The sequence below is a fragment of the Hemibagrus wyckioides genome, linkage group LG06 (genome assembly GCF_019097595.1).
Source record: "Hemibagrus wyckioides isolate EC202008001 linkage group LG06, SWU_Hwy_1.0, whole genome shotgun sequence".
Lineage (NCBI taxonomy): Eukaryota > Metazoa > Chordata > Actinopteri > Siluriformes > Bagridae > Hemibagrus > Hemibagrus wyckioides.
In genome coordinates, this window is record NC_080715.1 from 25,340,742 (window position 1) to 25,361,434 (window position 20,693).

The 20,693-nt window shown below is 38.3% G+C and overlaps 1 protein-coding gene across 1 annotated transcript; it reads left to right on the forward strand.

The window, feature by feature from the left end:
- The first annotated feature begins 239 nt into the window (after nt 1-239).
- On the forward strand, nt 240-19,684 carry LOC131354217 (uncharacterized). The gene is made up of 20 exons (XM_058391593.1): nt 240-3,505; nt 4,391-4,463; nt 6,473-6,599; nt 6,753-6,998; nt 7,305-7,452; nt 7,926-8,054; nt 8,186-8,305; nt 9,330-9,427; nt 11,063-11,155; nt 12,796-12,835; nt 13,434-13,534; nt 13,614-13,917; nt 14,080-14,265; nt 15,181-15,248; nt 15,376-15,593; nt 16,940-17,196; nt 17,380-17,490; nt 17,574-17,718; nt 17,934-17,972; nt 18,235-19,684. Exons 1-20 carry the CDS (start codon nt 3,467-3,469, stop codon nt 18,486-18,488), a joined length of 2,796 nt encoding a protein of 931 aa, XP_058247576.1. The 5' UTR covers nt 240-3,466; the 3' UTR covers nt 18,489-19,684.
- Nucleotides 19,685-20,693: the final 1,009 nt, after the last annotated feature.

Here is a 20,693-nt window from a genome sequence, read left to right on the forward strand (position 1 = left end):
TCTGCTCCTGTTTTCAGAGAACTGCTATTTTTATTTCTATTTTATTTCTATTTATAATCTATTCCTAATCCAGATGTTCAAAATTTTCAAATATAGTTCAAAATCTCTTGTTCATACATGTCTGTCCATGTCACAAAATAGAATAAAATAATATAAAAATAGAATAAGTATAGAGTTACAATCAAAATAGTACTTAGCTCTATATTCTCTTAACTCTCAATTAGTATCCACGCCGTAGTGAAGAAGGAACATAGATTTTCCCTTCTGGACCGCCCGGCGGAGCAGGTTCCTCCACAGTGGCGGCACGGATGTCCTCGTCAATATTCCAGAGGAGGGGACAGACGAAGAGAGTAGGAGAGAGTATGGGCTCGCATTCTTCCGGTTGGGGATCAGGTGCATGCATCCGGGAGAGTGCATCCGCCTTTGTGTTTTTATACCCTGGACGATAGGTGACCGTGAACCGGAAGCGAGTAAAGAAGAGAGCCCAGCGAGCTTGTCTAGGGTTCAGACGTTTTGCATCCCTGAGGTACTGGAGGTTCTTATGGTCCGTAATAACCTCGAAGGGATGGACAGCTCCCTCCAACCAGTGCCACCACTCCTCCAAGGCCAGCTTGATAGCTAATAGTTCCCGGTTGCCGATGTCATAGTTTTGCTCCGCCGGGGTCAGCTTTTTTGAGAAGAACACACATGGACGGAGTGCCAGGGGTTCACCTCCCCGTTGAGACAGCACCGCTCCTACTCCGACAGCTGAGGCATCCATCTCCACCACGAAAGGTCGGCTGGGATCGGGGTGTAGAAGGATTGGTGCGGAACAGAAGGCGGCTTTTAACTTCTGGAAGGCTTCGACCGCGGAAGTCGTCCAGCATAGCGCTTTAGGCTGGTTGTGCAACAGTGAGGTGAGGGGTGCAGTGTGTTGGCTGTAGCCTGCGATGACGCGGCGGTAGAAGTTCGCGAACCCCAGGTAGCGTTGAAGATCCTTGATGGTTTGGGGTTGCGGCCAGGTCTTCACCGCTTCCACTTTGGACTGGTCCATTTTGATGCCCTCTGAGGAGATGACGTAGCCAAGGAAGTGAATGATGGGCTGGTGGAACTCGCATTTCTCTAGTTTCAAGTAGAGGTGGTGACAGCGGAGACACTCGAGTACCTGCCGAACGTGGCGAACATGCTCCAGCCGGCTCGAGGAGTAGATTAAGATGTCATCGATATATACAATGACGAACCGGTGGAGCATGTCCTGAAAAATTTCATTCATGAAATTTTGGAACACCGACGGGGCATTGGAGAGTCCATACGGCATGACAAGGTACTCATAGTGTCCAGATGGTGTGATGAACGCCGTCTTCCACTCATCACCTCACCGAATACGGATTAGATTGTAGGCGCCCTGTAAATCGAGCTTGGTGAAGATGTGAGCTCCACGTAGTGCTTCGAGGGCCGCTGGGACCAGTGGTAAGGGGTAGGCGAACTTCACCGTTTGCGCGTTCAGACTCCGGTAGTCAATGCACGGTCGAAGCCCACCGTCCTTTTTGAGAAGAAGAAGCTGGAAGCTGCTGGGGAAGTGGATGGGCGTATGAATCCCTGGCAGAGCGCCTCCTGAATGTACTCCTCCATCGCTTTTTGCTCCGGGACGGACAGAGGGTAAATCCGACCCTTGGGCAGTTTAGTGTCGGGCAGGAGATCCAATGCACAGTCCCATGATCGATGTGGGGGCAGTTTTGTTGCTGCGGCTTTACTAAATACGTCCTGGTAGCCCCTATACTCTCCTGGGAGTTCCACTTCGGTATACTGCTGCGGGCTCTTGATGCTCGTAGATCCGAGGAGGGCTGTTTTGGGAGCCGGGATGGGGAGTGCTTTCATACACGCTCGAAGACAGTGGTCACTCCATTGGGTGATACTCCCCGTGCTCCAACAGATGTTGGGCTGGTGCTGCGCCAGCCAGGGGCGTCCCAGGACGACATCCACTCGGGACTCCTCCAGCACCAGGAGAGATATCGTCTCCTCATGCAGGCATCCAATGTGGAGAGTCAGTTCAGGGGTTAGCCACTGCACCAGACCGAGCCCCAGCAGTTTCCCTTGAATCGTAGTAATCTGGTAGCCCGAGTCGAACAACACCGTTACTGAATAATGGTGAGAACAATGAATGAGTATAGCATCATGATAGCGGGGATTGCAGAATATAGAACTTAGTTGGAGTGTACTCACCGCTGGGCGCGTGGGACGGACTGGACAGGTCTGGAGTGGGTGGCCCGACTCTCCGCAATATACACACAAACCTTGACGAAGGCGGCGATTGCGTTCGCTACGAGACAGGTGGAGTTCCTCCATCAAGATTGGTTTCTGTGCTGGGGAGTTCTAGCGGGGTGAGGTATCGGGATGGTCACTCTGCTCTACGACGATCGCGGCCAGGTGTTGTGAAACACTCTGTGCCTTAAGCATAAAGGGTTCCAGGCCAACGGTGTCGTCGTATAACGCCATCTGCCGTTGGATCGCCGGCCGTAAGCCCCATCGGTAGGCCGCGAGTAGCGCCGCCTCATTCCAGCCACTAGATGCCTCAAGCGTGCGGAAATGAAGCGTGTACTCACAAGTGGAGCGGTTGGCTTGCCGTAGACGGAATAACTCCTCATGCACGGAGAGGGCAGCTGAGCTGGCTCCAAAGACTTCCTTAAAGTGGGTCCAAAAAGGAGTCCAGGGAGTCGAGTGCTGGGCTCTTTGATGCCCATTATGCTTCCACCCAGCGCTGAGCGTCTCCAGTCAGTAGCGAACGCATGAACGCATGAATGAACGCGGTCTTCGAGCGGTCGCTGGAAAACTGGTGGGGGAGAGCATCAAAGTATAGTTGGCATTGCATCATAAAGCCCGGATATTCAGATACCTCACCCGCGTATACCATTGGTACAGCCATGGGGCAGACAGGAGCGGCCGCAGAACGAACTGTGTTACATAGGGAAGCCGCCAATCCAGCCATCGGGTCCGAGACGGGAGGTATGCCGAGTTGCATCACGGAGGTAGGTGCTTCCTCACTTCCTTCCATTATGGGCGAGTATTCTGTCACAATCACACACGGAAACAGAGAGCGGGTCCAACACGGCTTTAATAACTAAGGCAGGGAAAAAGGCAAAACGACGAAAGGAAATATTCAACCTGAAAATACTGGAGCAGTAACTCGGTACTCTAGCTACCACAGTCTTAATACTCGCCACAGACGCTGGCGAGTGAGGGCTTTAAATAGGCGCCGGGAAATTGGGTGCAGGTGGAGCGATCAGTAATCAGGGGAATGAGAGCGAGGAAGTGCTGCTGGGGCTGGCATGCCCGTTACAACGCCCCTTGATGAGCCAGAGGGGGTGGAGTTTAAACAAAGTCAGTATAAATGTTTTTTGTTCCTTGTTCCTGCCTTCAAAACAGAAGAGTCTCCTACTCCTTCCTAAGAAGCTTACTCTGGAACTGCAGACTGAAGTTTTAAACAAAGATGACATCACTAACAAATAGAGGAATACCTTTAAGCTTGGTAAGTATGTATGGACTGTAACTAGGTTAAACTACAACCAGCTATCTTTTTGTGTACTATAAATGTTGGAGATAATTTGTATAATATTATACTGTCACAGGTGTACTTTATGGCTATAGCTAGAACTGTGGCATCAAGATAAATAATCAAAAATTAAAATTAAAAAATTAAGTAATGATAAATGAATTTAAATTAAATTGCTTCCCTGCCCTTCTTGGATAACTTTCACTTTTATTTCATCATTATGGTCCTCAGTCAGTGTGATTTTTGTAAAGTCCTTTTTAAGCTTTTACCAACCAACAAAACCATCCACTCAATCCTACAATTAACTGGGGTTAAAGAAAACTAAATCTGCAAAGTGATTAAAAAAAAGAAAAGAAATGTGTGTGTGTGGAAATTTTTGGAAAGAAACAGAACCCATTTGAGAACTCATTGAAATAAAGCTCACCACATGGATACACAAATATTCAGGATCCTAAATATTTAACAGGCAAGTTTTGGGGATCTTAAATGGCTCTTCCTTTAACCTATGATCAGCTCACCTACAAAAAGGAAGTGACTGAGATTTGGAGAAAAAAAAAGAAATATCATTTTTATAGTTTCTTTTGTCACTTGTATGTTCTGCTCAAACCACTGAGAATGTGCAAAAGATATAAATTAAATAATAATAATAATTTATTAATAATTAATAAATAATTAATTAATAATTAATAAATATTAAATGAATTTTCTAGAGCAGATTATTTTTATTTGTTTGTGCTATTAGCTGCCCTTGCATGACAGTGTAAATCTGGAGCACTTGAGGAAGTATTGGCATATTTATTTATCTTTTATAGCAGCCTTTTTGTCAAGGAATGTGATTATCATATTGTTTTTCTCCTAAAGATTAATCCACGGTTTCTGCACTCAAACTCTACTAGCCACACCTGGCCCTTCAGTGCTGTAGCAGGATTGATTGGTGAGTCAGAAGTCCTTCTTTATTCTTTTATGACCACTTTTCATAAAAAGTTCTTCAACATTATAGACTATAGGCAATATTCTAGCTGCTTGATAAGGGCAGTTCTACAGATCAACCCCCACTCACAGCTCTGACCTGTCTAGAAACCAGGAGGGGAAATTATGTGAACATTTTTGTTAACTAAAATTCGGAATTCAATACTATAATTCCTACTATAATTGTATGTACTATATCTGTTTTGAATTGTCACTCATAGCTCACCTTTATAAAATACTTTTTTCCCATTCTTATTGCCAAGTATGTATGCTTAGTTTCCTTTGTGCCCTGTTATTTACCAAAATGATTTGTTACCATTGTTTACACTGTTTCATTTATTTATTTATTTATCTATTTTAAATTTTTGCCTTGCTTGCCTTGCCTCTTATTGTACCTCTTTATATTAGAGGTACTTATACTTGAACTAGATAAGGGATAAAGTGTATAAAATGTTAAATGTTAATGATTTGTATCTTGCCTGCCCTTTGCAAGTCTGTTTGTTGATTGCCTAGCATTTTGGATTTGTCCAATTTAAAAATAAACTTAAAGCTAACCTGCACTTAAACCCTCTGTGTTGCTCTTCTGACATAAAGCCCTTCACAAAGCCTTTGTGTTTAGCTGCTCAGCTGTATAAATGAGATAAATGTTAGTTACTCTGGACAGAGGCATATACGAAATGGCATTAATACATTAATGTTAATGTATATGCAAAAAAAGTGGTGGCCTTTTACCATGTATTGATTACTGAGACCGAGGAGTGCCGTCAAATATACCTATCCTCTTCCAATAGACCCCACAGCCCTTTAATAGCTTCAGATATAACAATACTTAATGAAGCTCAACCTCCACAGTGTAGTGGAGGAGTGGCAACACTAACTGAACAAGTGGGTGGAAAATCCTTTTGTTCATTTTCACTGACCATAAGAGCCACCAATCTTCTAAACCCCACACAGGCCTGTTGGTCCCTTTTCTTCATATGGTTTAGTCTGTTCAACCAGCAAGATTCTAAAAAGACTGAAGCAGATGCCCTCTCCTACACATACATGAGAGCACCAGTCTAAGAGGGATGAGTTGATCCTCCCTCTACCATCACAGATTGTGGCCTACAAACATGTCTGCACCAAACTCCACTTCCCACAATACACCTGCACTTCAACATTTAAAGTCATACCATTCAAAAATCTTCCGATTGTATTACACCTATTTTCAACTGTCACACACTGTCACACACTGTCACAGTGCACCTTTAAAAACCACTTTTAATTTTAGCCATGTAGCAAACCATGTGATCAGTTGCCTGTAATTAACCAAACCATTTAGTTATCACTGTTTATCTTGGTGTTTCATCCTTGCCTCCCTTGCTTCACCTGTTTTTTCCTCTTACTGTGGTGTTATCTCCTCTGATGTGACTTCTAAGATTTCCTTCTACAAGGAAAAACTGGAAACTGCTGCAAAAGATCTTCAAATCTTTTTTGAACATTTTTTCTTCATTACTTAACCCCCCTGCTCCTCATACTTCATTCTCCCTATACTCCTGTAAAGTTACTCACTCACTGTTTTTGATTTTGCCTGCCCTTTGAAATTCTCTTTGTTGATTGCCTGACCTGTGTCTGATTGTGTGTGTGTGTGTGTGAGATGTTAGCTGTTAAGTGGTAAATTATATTATTTACTTCCTCAACAATTAAACACTAAAATAGGGTGAGAGATAATTTTATTTATGAATCGATTTGTGGTCTCTCCATCCTGCTCTCTCTCTCTCTCTCTCTCTCTCTCTCTCTCTCTCTCTCTCTCTCTCTCTCTCTCTGGCTCTCTATCAAGCTTTATATTATGAAAAGCTTTTCTCAAGGTTATGTTGTTTTTTAGAGCTGACTAAAAATGTCAGCACTCCTGAGAACACATGAACCAGGCAATTGTAAATTGTGCCTAAATAATATTGGATAGTGTCTGATTTTCCTATTTTTCCCTATTGACAGACAATGCTTATGATGTCAGTGCAAAACAACTCTGGATTGAAAAAAGAGTGTTCAAACACACAGACTGCCTCATCTTCCTGGATAATGGACAAGGCATGGACTATGACAAGATGCACAAAATGCTCAGGTATGCGTGTTCATGAAGCTTCTGTTGTCTGTCAGATGGCAATTATATAATCCAGCAATTTAGTTTAACTATGGAGAGTAAAACCTAACTGTGTAAACAGTATACAGTTTCTCATTTTACTAACAGAGCTCTCTCTCTCTCTCTCTCTCCCAGTTTTGGCTTCAGTGATAAGTCGGTAAAAGGCCATGCTCCAGTCGGTCTTTATGGTAATGGTTTTAAGTCAGGCTCCATGCGCTTGGGGAAAGACGCCATCGTGTTCTCAAAGCAAGCTGACCCCATGTGTGTGGGTCTCCTGTCACAGACTTACCTCGAGAGGACAGGAGCACAGAATGTCGTAGTGCCTATTGTCATGTTAAGCAACTCAAGTGGAACCCGTATCATCATCTGGAACCTACGCACGTGAGTTTTATTTGCTTTAATATAGATTTATATGAGAGCTCTGCTTAGGTTAAGGATATGAATAATGAAATTGCATTTTTCCTTGTAGGAAAGTCTAATATAGTTAAACTATTAATACTGTGCAAAAAGAGTATAATTAATGATATGAACGTAACGCCAATTGAAACGTGTTGCAAACATTGTTAAAACAGGGTAGCCTAGATTATTTTGCTAAATGGGCTGAAGGTTAAAAACAATATTTTTAATGGTATGAAATTAGATTATGAATTTCTTACCTGGTTTTAACCTCTAATTATTCTACTGCAGAAAATCTTCAGGAGAATTAGAATTTGATTTCATGAAGGACCCCAAAGACATTCGGATCCTTGATGATGTGTACAAGACATTCAGGGAGCCAAACAAGCATCAGGGTCAGGAAAGCAAGTCAGTGCCTGAGAGTGACTATTCACTGCGGGTAAGAATTTAATCAGCAAATATTATATGAATATTGAGTTGTCAGAGTTCATTGGCTGAAAAGGGATCTTTCCAGAAAGGAATGGTGAATAAAATTGCCAACTCAAGATGTGCTAATTTGATAGATTCTTTGGCAGAACGTTGCTCGACTCTTTGGGTCCAACCAGACTGCTGAATATGTTACAAGCAGAAGGTGCTTTAAGAAATTATTTGTAAGGGGTGTGTACATCAGGTTATTGGTTATGATAACACTTATGCAACCAGGTAATCATTTTTTCCCTAAAACATTTCTATTTCATGTTCATCTGCATTGTTTCCATGTTACATTCGATATGCAGGTGAGTGAGAATGTGGTAAATGAACTGAATTGAGTTTTTGCAGCAGCTCTCAAATCTACAGGTGCAGTTTCAAGATTAAGTTTAACCACTGATCAATGAATAGCCAAATCGATTTGTTTATATTTGATTGATTCAGGCGTACTGTAGTATCCTGTACCTGAATCCAAGAATGGAAATTATCCTTCAAGGGCAGAAGGTGGAAACTCAGTCTATCACAACAACTCTAGCAAAGGCCCGTACGGACACATACAAACCTGATTGTGTGGTATCCTTGTAACAAATATTAGAGGACCAGAATATAAACATATAAGCTAATGATTCTCTAGTAAGAGTTACTTATTAAATGATTATTATACAAATATTTTAAACCTCATGATCCTTAAGACTCTGTCTCAGAAAAAGGGACTAACAATCACATTTGGCTACAACAAAAAGAGCATGGAGCACTATGGACTGATGATGTACCACCAAAACCGTCTCATCAAAGCCTATGTGCGTGTCCCCTGTCAGCGCAAGGTGAGGATCATACAGTTTGTTTAATGCTTAATGTTTTATAATTTTGCAAACATCTGCAAACAGGAACAGAATCAGGAGGAGAACAAGTCTAGAATAAAAAGATAAACACAGATGGAATGACATAGAATAAATACAGAACTACAGTGGGGTCCAAAAGTCTAAAACTATTATTATGAAAATCTTTTTTAAAATTGGAAATAATTAGATGTTTTACGATCAAAAAATACAAACAGAGAAAGTTGTAAAATGCAGAAAACATACAAAGTGAATATTCAACATATTAAATATATTTAATATTTAAATTCTGCACTCTTTCTAGGTCTCTACAGGCAAATGTGTAGTTGTCTCACACTTTTGGACCCTACAGTATATAGACATAGATGAGAATAAATACAGACCTATATACAGGTGTATGCAAAATCCTAAATTACTTATTTTCTGATTTATTTATCAAAAAGAATTAAACAATTTTTAAAAAGATAACGTATTGCAGTTGTTAACGAAATGTTATTACACATTATATACACAGTTATTACAGTAATTACACATAAAATAGGATTACTCTGACCACTACATACTGAAGTGCTTAAATGGTCATTAGTGGCTGTGCACTTTATCATTTGTAGTTGTCAAGGGAACATTCCTGTTGGGAATTCTTCAAAAAAATGGTTTGTAGTCAGTCAGTCAGACATGGTGTCAGCCTTTTTGCAAGGGATGCTGAACAGTAGTCAATACACATGTGCACTGAACATAAATCCCCAAGAATATGATCATGCATCATTCTATGAAGGTCATCCTTCAGAACATTCCCTAAATAACGCTAATAATCCCTAAATTAAACCTGAACCATTTTTTTGGAGTCTAGCAGGGAGAATTATTACTAGAAAGGTACCATGGATGATCACTGTTATTCACTTCAACTCAATAATACATGGTCAGATTTAGTTTGAGTGTAATTTTATGAAAAACAAAATAAAATCCTCTTTTATTCATGATATTTACAGTGTTTATTTTCTGTTACCAGAACAACAATACAGGACAAGGAGTTATCGGGGTTATAGAGTGTAACCACCTCAAACCAACTCACAATAAACAGGACTTTGATGATACTCAGGAGTACAGGTGTGTTTAAGTAACATTTTCAGATGACCTACAATTTTCATTAGTGCAGGAGTTCATTGTCATCTCATACCACAAAGAAATCCCCCAACAATTAATGACAGGATAAGGATTAATACACATCAATAACACACCCTCAGGTCTGTATTCTCTGTGAGGAGTGTGAAAAGAGAAAACTGAACACCTGCCCCCATTAACGCTGCACTTGTACCTGATCGACTAATTTGAATATACACAGTATTTTAGACATAGAAAATGAAAATATACTTCAAATAAAGCATTACCATTAAATTAAAGTAATTAGCATAAGTTAAACCATTTTATGCTTTTTGCTAACCGATATTAAAGAAAACTGCGCGGGCAGCAGCTTGAGCTGAACTCATTCAGCTTGTAAACACAAAACTCCAAATATACACACAACAAGCAACAATTAAACACACTATGTGACTCAATCCAGAAATAAAACACGACATACACAGACATTGACCGTAAAAATCGTAACTTAATCTGCTACATTTAAACACTTTACTAAAAAAGCCATTTGCAACAGACCTGCCTTGATCACATCCAAAGCTTTACTGTACGAGGGTGGGAAGCAATTAGGCAATTCCACAGGAGGAAATAACATCACTCATACATAAAACTCAGTGTAGTATTTTAAAACAAAAATGCAATCTACCATGATATTGTAATGAGATGAATAGTGAAATACACAAAGAAATAAAATATAAAATGAAAATAAATATAATCTATTCTGCTAAACTTTGCTGAAATGGTCATAAGACTTAAAGGAGAAGTTCACTTCCAGTGAACTTGTCATCCAAGTTCAGGTCTTTCTTTCTTCAGTCGTAAAGAAATCATTTTTCTTGAGGAAAACATTTCAGGATTTTTCTCTATATCATGGACTTCAGTAGTGCCCCATTGAAGGATCTTATCTAGTGAAACAATGTCATTTTCTTAGAAAATTAAAAAATTGTATACTTTTTAACCACAAAAGCTTGTCTAACACTAGCTCTGGTATGTGCATCTGCGATGCTATGTACTACATTATCACGTAGGAACTACAGACCCAGTGTTTACTAGTGTGGAGAAGAAGGATTGCTCCGAAGTTGTTGCGTGTGGAAATAATAAAGTTGTTAAAATTATTATTAAAATGTCTCTGTGTCAGTATTTTGTCGTGTGTGTACCGATGTGGAAATTTTAAGTTTTGAACCTAAAAGATTACGTCTGCTTGGAAATAACGTGACTGCTCACAAATTTCCTTTAAAAAATCGTTTGAAGCTGTGGTTGCTCGCTCTGCACCTGGATATCAACAAACCCATACATTCTCATTGTACCTTTTTGCTAATAAAGGGCATTTGACTTATTTGTCACACTGAAGTCCACTATATGGAGAAAAATCCTGAAATGTTTTCCTCAAAAATCATCATTTCTTTACGACTGAAGAAAGAAAGACATGAACATCTTGGATAGCAAGGGGCTGAGTAAATTATTTGTAGATTATTGTTCTGGAAGTGAACTTCTCCTTTAAATCTTGTGACCATATAGTACAGTATACAGTATGCATAATATCTGCTATATTAGAGGGTTTTTTTTAAACATTGATGTAAGTAAGGGTGCTATTTTGTGTCTTTGCAGGAACACTATGAAGAATCTAAATAAAAAACTTGAGCAATATTGGAGGGCCGTCTCTTATAGTTATCAAGCCTTTAAACCTGCGGAGAATACTGAGTAAGTTGCCCTCTTTCTTCAAAAATTCCATTAATTTTAGTATAAATCTGTTAAGGTCATAAATTACTATGGACCCAAATCAGATGTTACAGGTTTCCAGGTTCCCCTTACAACAAATTGCTTGCTGACACACAATCGTTTGTGTAAAAGGCCACAACGATTAATATGGTGTACATAAACATGTACATAAACATTTATACATGATTGTGTGGACATACATTTCTTTTGATGTTATACACCTGGGTCCATAAATATTAAGACATTGATAAAATTATTTAATTAATTGAATTAATTGAACATTATAAATTATTACTAGTCTTTTGAAGGCAGATTTAACTGATGAACAAGTGTATACTTTCAGGTTTTATTTGAGAGTATATACATCCAAATAAGTTGGAAGTTGAAGGAATTACATCACTTTATGTATGTTGCCTTTCCCCTATTTTAATGAACCAAAACTAACAGGCAATTGGCTGCTCACCTGTTCCATGGCCAGGTATCATTCCACATTTGCATATGTACATTAAATGTGTCTAAGTCAATTATTTGCTACAATCTTAAAATAAGCAATGAACTAGTGAGCTCAGGAACACCAAAATATCTGTAAGACCGCAGAAAACAACTATGACAGTGTATGACAGAAAAATTCATTCCATGGTGAAGATGGAACAGGTAACCAGTTCAACCTTCACAACAGGTAACTAATTCAATAACACTCTCCAGGAGGTAGGTGTATCTGTGTCAAAGTCAACAATAAAGAGAACACCACAACAGAGTACTCAAAAAAAATGAAGACCAAATTATAGTTTGACAAAACACCTTACAAAAAAGAAGTATACCACTCATCTTATGCTGTGATCATGTATGACTGCCAATAGAACTGGTTCCTTTGTATTTATTTATTTATTTTTATTATTAGTATTAGTAGTAGTAGTATATCATAATAATTATATATCATCAGATTTACCCAAATGCTTCAGAACTCAATAGAAGGCATTTCACAGGGCAGGTGGACAATGACCTGAAGACACTGAAGACAAAGAGGCATGTTTTTAGAAGTATTGAATTTTAAAAATTGTAGTTTATAATTACATTAGTTTAGCCAATTACTGTAACAGTGCCACTCACAGATCCCCCTCCAGCCTGCCAGAGGGAGCCCTCCCCAGAATACTAACAACGTTCGGGTCACGCATGCCCTTCTGGTTTACGAACATTAAGCAGATGTGTATAATTGATCAGTGTCCTTGTACCAAGCCTTTCATTGTTTGCCTGCCATTGCTTGTGTTTGACCCTGTTTTCTTGTTTCTTTTTTGCATTTTGGTTTTGTGATTTGGATTGTTTGCCTTGTTTCTTGGTTTTTACGATTTATGATTGCCAATTCTGATTTTGCCAGACAGTTTAGATTGCTGTTGAAAGCCACGTGAATGGATTCAGCCACCTAAGTTACCTAATTATTTCTGAATGTAAAAATAATTCCTACACTATTCATGTGATTTGGATGTAAATATCCCCAAATGAAATCTTAAAATCGGCATTTTGATCACATACTAATTTCAAATCCTATAGACTTTAGTAGACAGCTAAAATAACAAAAACATTCTTACTGCCCATTCATGGATCTAATTTTGTGTTTTGATCAGTGAGAGAGCTGAGAAGCTGCAGCAGGATAAGAGAGAGCAGGTGATGTCACACTGTTTAAACGATGTTTATCAGGATGTGTACTGTAGTTTTTATTTCCTCTGTGCAGATCAAAAACCCTGCTCATAGTGTAAATATGCCTTTTATAAATAGACTAGCTAGGTTTTGTGGCATGAATCATCTTTAGCAAAAAGACAGACTATTTTTCATGGGTGTAACAAGATTGGTTTATGATGTAAAAAATTCCAGAGCTTTGCAAAACTCAGACAAAACAATGAAGATTTCCTTTTCTGTATTAGCCATTGCAGTTGTTGAGATGTATGAGATTGATATGATAATCTGAGAAAACAAGTAATCCCTACCATCCACCAAATTATGTCTCTGCTAGTCATAGGAGTAATTTTGTGGGTAGCTATGAATTGTTTTTGCACAATGAGCAAAAATACATGTAATGCATCCACATAAATAGGTGCTAATGAAACAGTTTAATGGTGTTTACAGATTCATAATTATAGACATTATTATGTAGCGTGGGACCAACTTTTATAATCATATAATACACTTTTGTAATAATATAATAGCTTTCAATCTGTCTCCATCTTTTATTCACATGTACTTTTTTTTTCTTCTCTCTCCCAAGATCCCTGTGATTCCAAGGCCATCCATGCCAGTGACACCCAGACCTTCTGATGATACATCTGTTTTCATTCCTGACAAAACTCTCTCTACTACTCCTAAACGGTACTTTCTGTCTCATGGTACTTCACAATAATATGGCATTATAAGTGCCTGAATTATTTTATTTTACTTTTTTTTGCAGGAAAGAAAAAGCCCTGGACCCAAGTCAAGAGAAACCAAAGAAAAAAACTAGAATAAAAGATTTTCCTGCCATAATCAGTCCTGTTAGTGAACCTAATACAGCAGACTGTAAAGATTTTAAAACAGCACTGAAGGATAACAGTGCTGTGACGGACCTGTGCATGATGAGGGAAGAGAGCAGTAAAATCACAAAGTCCGGTTTTGAGGACCAGCAGAATATCAAAGTGCTGTACCTGCAGGCCATGGATACCATGAGGCAGCTCCAAGATAAGCTAAGAGAGCTGAAACAAGTGCTGAAGACAGAGGTGTGTTTAAACTTGTTGCATTTTACATTGTGTGTCCTAACTAAATTAATTAATTTAGTTTTTAAATCATTAATTAAAGGGAAGTTTAAATATAAATACAATTGTAAAGATGTTTTTTGTCTTATTACTGTATTTATCTTGTCCATCCCTCCATGTACAAAGGAAGTGGACAAAAAGATGGACAGTCTACAATATGAGAAGTGGACAAACTGCTGTGAGAGCCTGCAGAAAGATTTAGAAGAAATTAAGATAGAAAGTGAAAAGGTGAAGGTAACTGATGAAGATTTTATGGAATGTGAAGGAAAAGGCAATCGCACAATATCTACACAGCACTCTAACACCAAATATGTAAGTCTCCTAGATTTAATTATTCAATAGTATCAGAATTTTGAAAAAATAATATTACTTGGTATTTTGTTTTAGAATCTAAATCTAATGCAGTTTTTGTATACAACTAAAGCCGAAAGTTTACATACACCTAAGTTAAATATATTCAGTTTTAATTCGCCACAACTCCACACATTTCATGTTACCACACCTAATCTGCTTTTTCAAAACAGGGATGATTATAGACAGATTTATTCCACTAAAATGGCCTATGTAAGCCTAACTCAGAAGCATGAAGGTGGCAACATCTTTTTTGTGGGTATTTTTTCTGAAAAATAGACAAGTGCACTTCAGAAAATAGATGACATCATGAGGAATACAGAAATACTAAAGCAACACCAGCCAAAGACACCAGCCAGAAATATATTGGCCAGCAGGACATTGATCCTAAACTATTCAAAGTTGTAAGAAAATGGTTTACAAAAAGCCCTGACCTGAATCCCATAGAAGAAGTATGGCTGAGTAAGGAGGCCGACAAACCTAATAGATATACACCAGTTCTGTCATGAGGAATGAGCAAAGATAAGCTTATGGAAGGCTACTCTAAATGTTTGAATCAAGCAATGAAAAGGCAATTCGATCAGATATTATCTATATGTAAACATTTGAGTCACTACAAACATGATATAATAAATAAATCATTTTAAATGATAGAAAGCATATGGATACCCAAATTTACTTCATGCATTAAAGTAAATGAAATATGCAGAGTTATGAAAAACTGAGGTGAAATGTATCTTTAGTGTCTAGGTGTATGTAATCTTTTGACCTGAACATATTTGAGCCCCACATATTTCAGCCCACTTAATTTAAGTGTGTGTTTATGCAATATTCTTGTAAATAGATGCTGCATTGTACTTTTCCTCTTTTTATCAGCACACAGAAGCCACAGATGTATTCACCCCTGAATTACTTCAACACTGTGCTGACAGTGGTGCATACAGGTACCATATGGGTATATTTTATTGTATCCTAAACAATAAGGAAGTTATTTGTTGACTTTACTCTTGCATGTTTTTTTTGTAACATTACAAAAAAAAAACACAGTCCTTTATGTGTTTTGTTCTGCAGGTTTCTGTGCTCTCATGCTGGTGTGTTTCCTTGTAAACTGACCAACATTTCGTTTGACATGAAAAGGAGTGGGGAAGTGCTGTACACAGTAGAGTCCTGGGATAACAGTCAGTTGCAGGGCATGGGCCAGTTCAAGCCTGCCGGACCCCTGTATAACATTGACTGCTCTGAAGATTCAATTCTTTATCTGCACCTTCCACACTGTGAGATACACACCGGTAAGTTAATTTTGGGTTATAATGTTATGATTATACTTAACCTAATAAAAGAGAAATACAGAGTTATGTGTGAGAATGAACACAAGAGTGTTTAAAATGATATACATAGATCAGATATAACATTAAAACCATTTAATGTGGCATACATAAATTCCCATTTAATGACTCTCCAAACACTCCTTCTTTGCCATGCTGAATTAGCTCTCTCAAACAGAGAGCCTGTGAGTGATGTACAGCATAGCGTTCTCCTATCCCTCTATGGTCCCCAGTCCCTTGTCTGTTGCATGTGTCTGTCAGAGAAATGCAAAAGTGGTCCACCACAGCTTTTATCTCTCTGAAAGACTGGTATGATCTGGCAATGCATTTTAGTGATATCAGTCACTGTGTGGGGTACCAATGAACAATTATGCATGGCCACTGGGGCTGCTCCTGCAATACTCTCAAGTTAGACCCTGGGAGGGGTATAGTAGAGCAAGACTTCTGTGTCAGAATATCTTCAAAAATGCTCCCAAGGCTCAATGATGAGTACCTAGAAGGTTAATGCTGGGTATAATAGAAAGGTCTCTGAACACACGGTGCGTCAAAGCCAATGCTGCCCCCTGTCCTCCTCTGAAATTTGATACAATGGTAGGATCAGAACTGGACCATTGAGTAATGGAAGCAGCATACCCTCTGAGGTCTTGAGTCCATGGATCTGAGCTGCTTTGGAGACACAGGCAGGCGGTTTTAATGTTGCCTGTCTGTGTATATGTGCTTGTTATGTAATCAATGCACAGTATTGTAAAACATGATCCAAATGATCCAAAAAGTTATGACCATTAATATACCTAATAGGCTGTTGGTTCTGTGCATGCTTCCAAAACAGCTTCAACCCACTGAGCCATGACTTTAGCAGCAGATCCTTTAAGTCCTGTAAGCTGTGAAGTGGAGCTGGCGTAGATCAGACTTGTTGTTCCAGCATGTCCCATAGATGCTGAATCGGAATGAGATCTGGGTATATGAAGGCCAGTGCAGCATCTTAAACTGTTCATGTTTCTCAAACTATTCCTGAACAAAGTGTGCATTATACATTATTCTGCTAAAAAAAGACTATGGCCATCTGAAAAAATCCTGTTTCCATTAAGTAGTCTACCTGGTCCACAACCTGGTGTAGATAAATGGCATGTGTCAAAATGACATCCGCATTCACTTCCTGTTATCTGTGTCATTGTTATGAGATACACTATTCACTTTGTCTGTGGACATATTTTTTTGGTTCATTAGTGTATCTAATGACACTTTACACCATAATAATAATAATAATAATAATAAAAACCCTTATTTTCCTTCTCGGGCTTATGCTTCAGATAAAAATAAGCTTGAACTGGCTGTGGCACATTTCAGTGAGGATAATGTGGAGATCATTCAGCCCCTGAATATAACAAGCACACATGTGATCTTTGAAGTTCACGGTCTCTCCATCTTTGGCCTGTTAAAAAAATGGATCTTCTCGGAAAACCCCATCAGTGCCCAAGTCCTTCTGTTCTACAAAGAAATTATTGGAAACGAAAGGCGGAGAAAACTACACATTCATTTGTTGCCAGGAAATGTGCCAGTTGATAAGGTAATCAACTAATCTGCTTCAATTAACTTTTTACATTTTAGTATTTTATTTCAGATGTTGTTGCTGAAAAATCATGAAATTATATGAAGCATTTTTGCTTCAGATGAACACAATTTTTTCTCTTTTTTAATTTTAAAATCCACCTCCCTGTTTTTCTTAAATATTCTTCACTTGACCATGTAGGTACAGGAACAACATCAGTGCAACACATACATTCAGTGCAGCTCCATATGTACACTGACCCCTGGTAAAAAATACAGACCACACTGTGAGCCTTATGTATCCCAGCCAAAGGTAAACCACAATTCCTTTTGCAGAGAAAGAACATATATTGATACATTGAAGTAGTGTGTTTAGCTATCTTTTGGTTTTCTTAGGTTGAGAGATTTGGTTGTGACTTTGGCCCTAACTATCACCCCACATTTGAGGTGATCCTTAATGCTGAGGTTGAAAACCTCACATTGGGTCTGTTGGATGAAACTGACCAGGAGGTGTGGGAACCTCGTCAGGTCTTTCTTACAGGTAGCCAAAAGTTCCTTTTAGTATTCTAAATTGACAGAAAGCATTGGCATAGCTTTCAGTCTGTCATAGCAAATCCAAAAGAGTACCACAAACAAATGATTTGTAAGTCATGGGATGTTCATACATATGTAGTAGGTTGACTTTACTATTATATTGCTTGAGGTCTCATAATACTATCTTTGAACTGAATCTTGTTTTCTGTCTTATTGCCTCAGATGAGAGTAGAGAAGCAGTTCCAGTGGAAATGAATGAAGGTAAAACTTTCAGACTGAAATTTGTGCTCTTTTTCAGTAGATAAATGTGTGCATTGCAAGATTATATTTAGATTTTGCTTCACTGATCACTACTTATCCAATTGCAACATTCTTATGTATCAAATAAGACTTATACTAATAATATACTAAAGACTAATAACACTTAAGAATATTTTTACTTATTAAATTAAATGTACTAATGATAAATTTTGTTCAAAGATTCCTGCAGTGTACATTATTATAATGTTTATATCTATTTTAGGTGCTGCATTTGTAGATAAACACAGAGACACACTCATCCAGAGAGATTTACCAGTATTGGAAATCGCAGACACTCTACTGACCAAGAAACTCATCACACATGAAATGTATAATGAAATGATTGAGGCAAGAACACCACAGAACAAAATGAGGATACTGTACAGACATCTTAACTCAAGAGCTGTGACAGCAGAATTCTATAAGATCCTTAAGGAGAAGCAGCCTGACGTAGTGGATGAGCTGAATCCTAGATAAAATAATGCATAGATGATCCTCAGAGGAGACTTTTACACACCATGAAATGTGAATTAAAGTTAAGATCCAAGCACATGCTCATTTCATGGATGAACTTTTGGTGGAAGAATTCAAAAGAACACAAGCAAATATTTATTGATTTCTACAATTAAGTTAGACCCATGGCACACCATCTAAATTTTATACAATTTTATATAAAAATATGTCATCCAAACATTTTTGTGAAACCTTTCCTTTACTTGGTGCTTTGTATTTTGTATTTTTTGTAATATATACAGGGGCATTGATGAACATTTAACTGATATGTAGATCTGCAGTAAGTCCAAAATAGACATCTGAAAATCCTAAATAAAATATCTGCAGTTAGTTATAAAATTATATTTTTTATCTATGTCTGTAAGATTTTACTCAAGCATGCCATGGTTCCACAATTTCTTTTCAATAGCACTGTTACAGTAAATACACTAGACAGCTAGCAATCACAAGCTTTGTAGTCAAGTATCAGTGTTTTAAATATAATGTGGGCAGTTACTGGATATCAGTGGAGGGAGTCAACAATGGGGTGGTGTGGGAGAACTTCAGACGGTTGAAAACGTGTTGAAGATCTGCATTTTGGATCGTTTGTAGAGTAAATTTTTTAAATCGTAGTGTATGTTTTTAAAGCAGTTTCCAATCTAATACTCACTTTACATTCTTTCATATCATGTTCATGTTTTTAAAATAATAATAAAAAGTTTTAATTTAATACACATCATTTCCTTGCATTTGGCCTGTATGTTCATTTCATCATTTCATGTTCTGTTTTCCCATTCTGCTTTTTGTCTTGTCTTTTAGAATCAAGCTGATGGTAGTAATATGGTATTATTTAGTATTATTGTTGTTCTGCCAATGTAGAGTCTGAATTTGAACAGACTTGCAGAGGGCAGAATTTACTGTTCGGGATTTTTTTTTTTTCTCCTCCAAACAGATATCACTGCCACTTGATTGCTGATTTGTGTGTGTAAAATAAGCCTGAATTAAATAAATATGTTTAATGCTAATTTATGAGAGAAAATGTCATTCTCTGTGTAGCCATTTCTCATATAATTTGTGTTCTCATATGAAAATGTGCTTAAATTAAATGTGTTGAATGTAAATTGGCATTTGCCCACTATCCATTGCATGTACATGCTTGAAGAAGCCCAAAAGGCATAAACAGTTAAAATACTATGTCAAAGAACAAGTTTCCCATCAGGTCTTTTTTCACTCCGGTAGAATCCCTGCCAAATGTAGTGAGACACACATATAAATGAATGTGGTTTGCTTATTTTCAACTCATAATCTCTTCTTTGTTAGAGAGTTAACTATTATTTTAAATATTGAATTTAATTTATCTTACCTTACAGAACTATAACTAGACTGAAGTCTAACCAGTGTTGTGCAATGAAATCTTCTTAGAAACATGGGGAAAAATGGTAGACTTTTTATTAAACAAACAGAGTAACTACTCCTCACCTACATATGTTCACCTACACAGGTGAACATATAGAGTTTCATATGCTCTACTATAGTTTTATATGAGAGCTTTGTTAGATCATGGATGCAAAAAAATATTTGTATGACATTTTGCTGTTAAATATAACAATTATATTAATAATAAATAAAAATGGTACTTGGTACTGTATGAAGAAGTCAGGAGTAGCAGAGAAGTATGACAGAGTGGTGCAGGACATGTATGAGAGGAGCAGGACAGTGGTGAGGTGTGCTGTAGGGCAGACAGAGGAGTTCAATGTGGAGGTGGACTGCATCAGGGATCGGCTCTGAGCCCCTTCCTGTTTGCTATGGTGATGGACCAGTTGTCAGAGGAGGTCAGACAGGAGTCTCCTTGGACAATGATGTTTGCAGATGACATTGTGATCTGTAGTGAGAGCAGGGAGCAGGTGGAGGAAAACCTGGAGAGGTGGAGGTTTGCGCTGGAGAAAAGAGGATTGAAAGTCAGTCGTAGTAAAACTGAGTACATGTGTGTGAAAGACAGGGGGGGAAGTGGAACAGTAGGATTATAGGGTGAAGAGGTTAAGAAGGTATAGGAGTTTAAATACTTGGGGTCAACAGTCCAGAGTAATGGAGAGTGTGGGAAAGAGGTAAAGAAGCGAGTGCAGGCAGGTTGGAATGGGTGGAGGAGGTGTTGGGAGTTCTGTGTGATAGAAAAATTTCAGCAAGAATCAA

Coding starts and splice junctions, on each gene's coding strand:
- LOC131354217 (XM_058391593.1), top strand. CDS start 3,467: ATGACATCACTAACAAATAGAGGAATACCTTTAAGCTTG. Junction 8,055..8,185: donor CATACAAACCTGATTGTGTG/GTATCCTTGTAA, acceptor ACTCTGTCTCAG/AAAAAGGGACTAACAATCAC. Junction 17,491..17,573: donor CTTATGTATCCCAGCCAAAG/GTAAACCACAAT, acceptor TGGTTTTCTTAG/GTTGAGAGATTTGGTTGTGA.